This window comes from Phalaenopsis equestris, unplaced genomic scaffold (assembly GCF_001263595.1).
Source record: "Phalaenopsis equestris unplaced genomic scaffold, ASM126359v1 Scaffold000428, whole genome shotgun sequence".
Lineage (NCBI taxonomy): Eukaryota > Viridiplantae > Streptophyta > Magnoliopsida > Asparagales > Orchidaceae > Phalaenopsis > Phalaenopsis equestris.
In genome coordinates, this window is record NW_018164869.1 from 2,992,805 (window position 1) to 2,996,838 (window position 4,034).

Below are 4,034 nucleotides of genomic sequence, written 5' to 3' on the forward strand. Positions count from 1 at the left end.
AAAATTTTATAAGATGGTGGTGAGACCTGCAATGCTCTATGGCGCTGAATGTTGGCCTTTAAAAGAGAAGCATAATAATAAGTTAAGTGTTGCCGAGATGAGAATGATTAGGTGGATGAGTGGCTTTACACTTAGAGACAAAATGCGGAATGAATATATTCGTGATAGGGTTGGTGTAGCTCCTGTGACAGACAAAATTAGAGAAAGTCGTCTTAGATGGTTTGGTCATATTAAACGTCGACCATTAGATGATCCGATTAGGAGAGTAGATGTTTTAAATTCGACTTGTGTTAAGAAAAGCAGAGGTAGACCTAGGAAGACTTGGGCTTATTGTATTAAAAATGATCTTAATTTTCTAGAACTAAATGAAAATATGATACTAAATAGGACGCAATGGAGAAAAATGATTCATGTAGCCGACCCCACATAGTGGGATTAAGGCTTTGTTGTTGTTGTTGTTGTTGTTGTTGTTGGAGTTATTCCTAGAATCACCCACAATATAGCTCTAATTTATTTCATCTTTCATTGTCTCCATAGCATTATGCTTCAACTTTTCATAACTGGATTACCATTGCTAACACTTTCGTCACCAATTTATATACTACTATTTTCTTACTTTTGGATGTCAACATAATTGGTGTATTGTAACATAACAGGCTCTTCTGAGTTTTGTGCACTACATCCAAAAAATATTTGTACGGGTGCAGTTTGTATGTATCTTTTGTTTGCTTAACTATGGTGGATTGAATTGATTGATTATATAATGTAATGGTGTTTTTAATTAAATTGTTTTAGGCCTTTTCTTGTATTCATGGTTTTATAAAACCAGAAGAGCTAATTACAGGTACTATCAGTTGCTGTTTACAATCACTACAAACGAATACACTATGCAGCATTGCGAAAAGGGTGAGCTTTCAGCCTTCTACTAGATTATAAGGTTTATTTGGTTTCTATTTTTTGTAAGCTTTGTTTAACTCCAAAACATGTTTCTTAAGTTTTTAGAAGGCCTCGGAACTCTTATTGTTCGGGTGGCTTGCTTAAGATGCTTAAAATCCTCAGGTCTGCAGCCACTTCTGGAATTTGTGATAGAGAAACTGATGATGATGATAATGATAATGTGGAGCTTGAGAAGAGTAATGTACTCTTGATGGGTCCTACCGGTTCAGGTCTAGACACCGATAACATTTAGCTTCCTTGTTTTTTTTTTATTCGTGTGAAAATTTGGCTTTCTTGTAGACAGAAGATTACAAGTTATTATTTTGACTTTTTGATGCTATGGTTTTATTTTGTGCTTACTGTTTCATTCTTTCTAAGAACAGGGAAGACATTACTTGCAAAAACGTTGGCACGGTTTGTGAATGTACCTTTTGTCATTGCAGATGCGACAACCTTGACTCAGGTAAAATATATGTTCTCTAGTATAACAAATTTAGACATATTTGATGTGATGGGCTCTCTTATTTTGGTGATATTCATCATTAGCTCTAGTATTTGAAACTCTGCAAGGAAACCTCTCTCGTGTTATCCAGTTCTTTTATTTTAAGGTGTTAGTTTTATAATTTATGGATGCAAATATCCATTTATTTTTAGCTGTATTTCTGTTATAATGTCATTTTCTATCATCTATCAAATGGAATTTGTTGAATGTGTTTTATTTAATAAATCTCATTTTTTTATACTATGAATTAGCTCAAATAGTAAATTATTTATGTGAAATATATAGAAGTTTGGATATGTTAGACATTTTTATGCTAAGGTTTTTGCCAAGAATGTTGTAGTCGGAAATTTTGTTTGATTGATCTTCGTAATTATATTTATTTCATTTACATAGTTATGTTATTTGCTTTGGATGCATGGATCTTTTTTGGCCAAGGGTGTATATTGCTGTCATGTGCTTCGAATAAAGAAATGACCTCAAAAAGATATTATTATTTCATATTTTTGAATTATTGCAAAAAGGGCATGCACAAATTAGAGTTTGCAACTCATGCAACATTCAAGTAATGAACGAAGAATGGTTATTTTTAAAGTCGATCAGAATAGCGGTAGAATGCTAATGATGATAATGATGATGTAGTCGCTTGTATATCTTGTTCTATAAAACTCGCTGTGACATGGGGCGTATCCCGTGTACATCGGATTTCCTGCGACGGGAAGCGGATCCTGCTTTCATGCTTGGATGGAATTGCTCCAAGTATTTTCACTTTGGTGGAGCCAGCCGGTCCCCTTGAGCTACTTCTATTTATCTTATTATTATATATTTTCTTTGTTAATGGTTTATGTTTTGTTTGTGTTTTTTGTATCGGGACAGTTGCCAGTGTCTCTTTTTCTCTTCGAGGTCTGTTCCTAGGGTTCCAGATGGTGTTTCGAATGTATCTTGGTCTCCAGGTGGTGTGTATCTTCCTTATACCCTTTCACGTCTCTTCCGCTTCGCTGCCACTCCTCCCTCCTCACTGCAGGCCTCATCGATAGCAGCCCTTTTGCTGTTTTCCTGTAGATTTCCTTTGTTCAGCCCTTCCTCCTCCCTGTCGTTTCTGTTCCAACCCTCTGCCTTCGCTGTTGCTGCTGTCCAGCCCTTTCTTTTTGCTGCCGCCACCATTTTAGCCCTCCACCCTTCTTGTCATCACAAACAGCTCTCCCATATCATTCCCTATTTACTTGCTGTTTGGCACTGGGAAAAGAGCCGTCTTGCCGTTTTCTGTTTGCCAACTGCCTTTTCCACCCCCACACCACTTTCTAAACCCTCGCCGATCACCACCACCACCATTGGATCTATTCCATAGCTTTAGTTTGTGTTGTCAATTGTTGCAATTTCAGATTCACGTATGTTGGTTGTCATTTCCTATTTGATTTCTACAGTAAAATTCAATTTTCCTGTTGATGTTATGTTAAATCCGGCATCACACTGGTAAGCTTTTTATAATATCTTGTTTTGGGATGCCTTTTTGATTTCCCAACATGTTGTAAACCTTCATTGTCACCTTTTTAGTTTCTTAATTTTTATTGCCTATGTAAGCTGATATAAATGATATTATTATGTCATATAGTCCATCTGAAGGCTCAGCCTTGCTTATGCATCATGCAGATTTATTTTCACTGTTGATCATCAGCTATAACTTCACCGATGGTTGGCTTTTTGATTCTTAAGCAGAAGTTGGTAGCTGTTTTTTTGATAGAAATGGAGCAAACACTGCTGAAGAGTTTGTTTATTGCATCAAATATTATTGTTTCCTCTTCTAGATAAATTTGTTGCTCTTGCTTTTTTCTTTTTCTCGAAGTTTGAGTTAGAAATTTTTCCAGGCTGGCTATGTTGGGGAGGACGTTGAATCAATATTGTACAAGTTACTTACGGTATGATTCATCGACTTACCACTTGTATATTTTTTGTTCTTTACTCTACATTATTTGATTTTGAATTGCTGCAATTTATTTTGAATAATGGAAATGCTCAGGAAATTTAGTTCACGTTAGGATCTGGATGGTTTACTGAAAGAACTTATTTCAGTAATATTTCTTGAAATGTAAAACAATATTCCTGTTCTGGTTGCTAGGTTTATTAGTTTTGCTTTATTATTTCAACTCCGCCCTCCTATGTATTTGTAAATATTCTAGTTAGAGATAGGTAATTCAATTAGAGAATGGTCCTCTTTTCTCGTGTTTCTGCTAAAGCTGTTGATCTTCACAATTACTGAGTTCTGTGCGGTGGAGCTGTTGACCTCAATTTTCGTGAGGTCTAGTATTCCTCGTAGGAGTTAGGATCTAGCCTTAGGGGTCTTCCTGCGACTATCTTAGAACCTTAGAAGTGGTGCCCGCCTCGTTTTTTAGTTCGACCTATTTCCGTCCTCTTTTGGAGTTTCGCGTGTGCGGTATCGACTTCTAACACTTAGAAGGATGAAACCGACATGAGGAAACCCAAAATGGATTCCTATAGGACCTTTCCGAGCCTTAGGGTGGCCTTTTGTACAATTCGCACTCCTGCGCGCACTGGCTTCGCAATTCGGAGAGTCGACGCATCCGATCGGCGCAAATCAGAT

The 4,034-nt window shown here is 36.7% G+C and overlaps 1 protein-coding gene across 1 annotated transcript in view; it reads left to right on the forward strand.

Moving 5' to 3' along the window:
• Window positions 1-4,034, forward strand: part of LOC110027534 (CLP protease regulatory subunit CLPX1, mitochondrial-like) — a 56,373-nt gene that overhangs the window by 6,973 nt on the left and 45,366 nt on the right. The window contains exons 2-5 of the mRNA XM_020729009.1: window positions 845-906; window positions 1,060-1,166; window positions 1,320-1,399; window positions 3,301-3,351. Coding sequence (XP_020584668.1) covers window positions 845-906; window positions 1,060-1,166; window positions 1,320-1,399; window positions 3,301-3,351 — 300 coding nt within the window. The remainder of the gene's footprint in view (window positions 1-844; window positions 907-1,059; window positions 1,167-1,319; window positions 1,400-3,300; window positions 3,352-4,034) is intronic.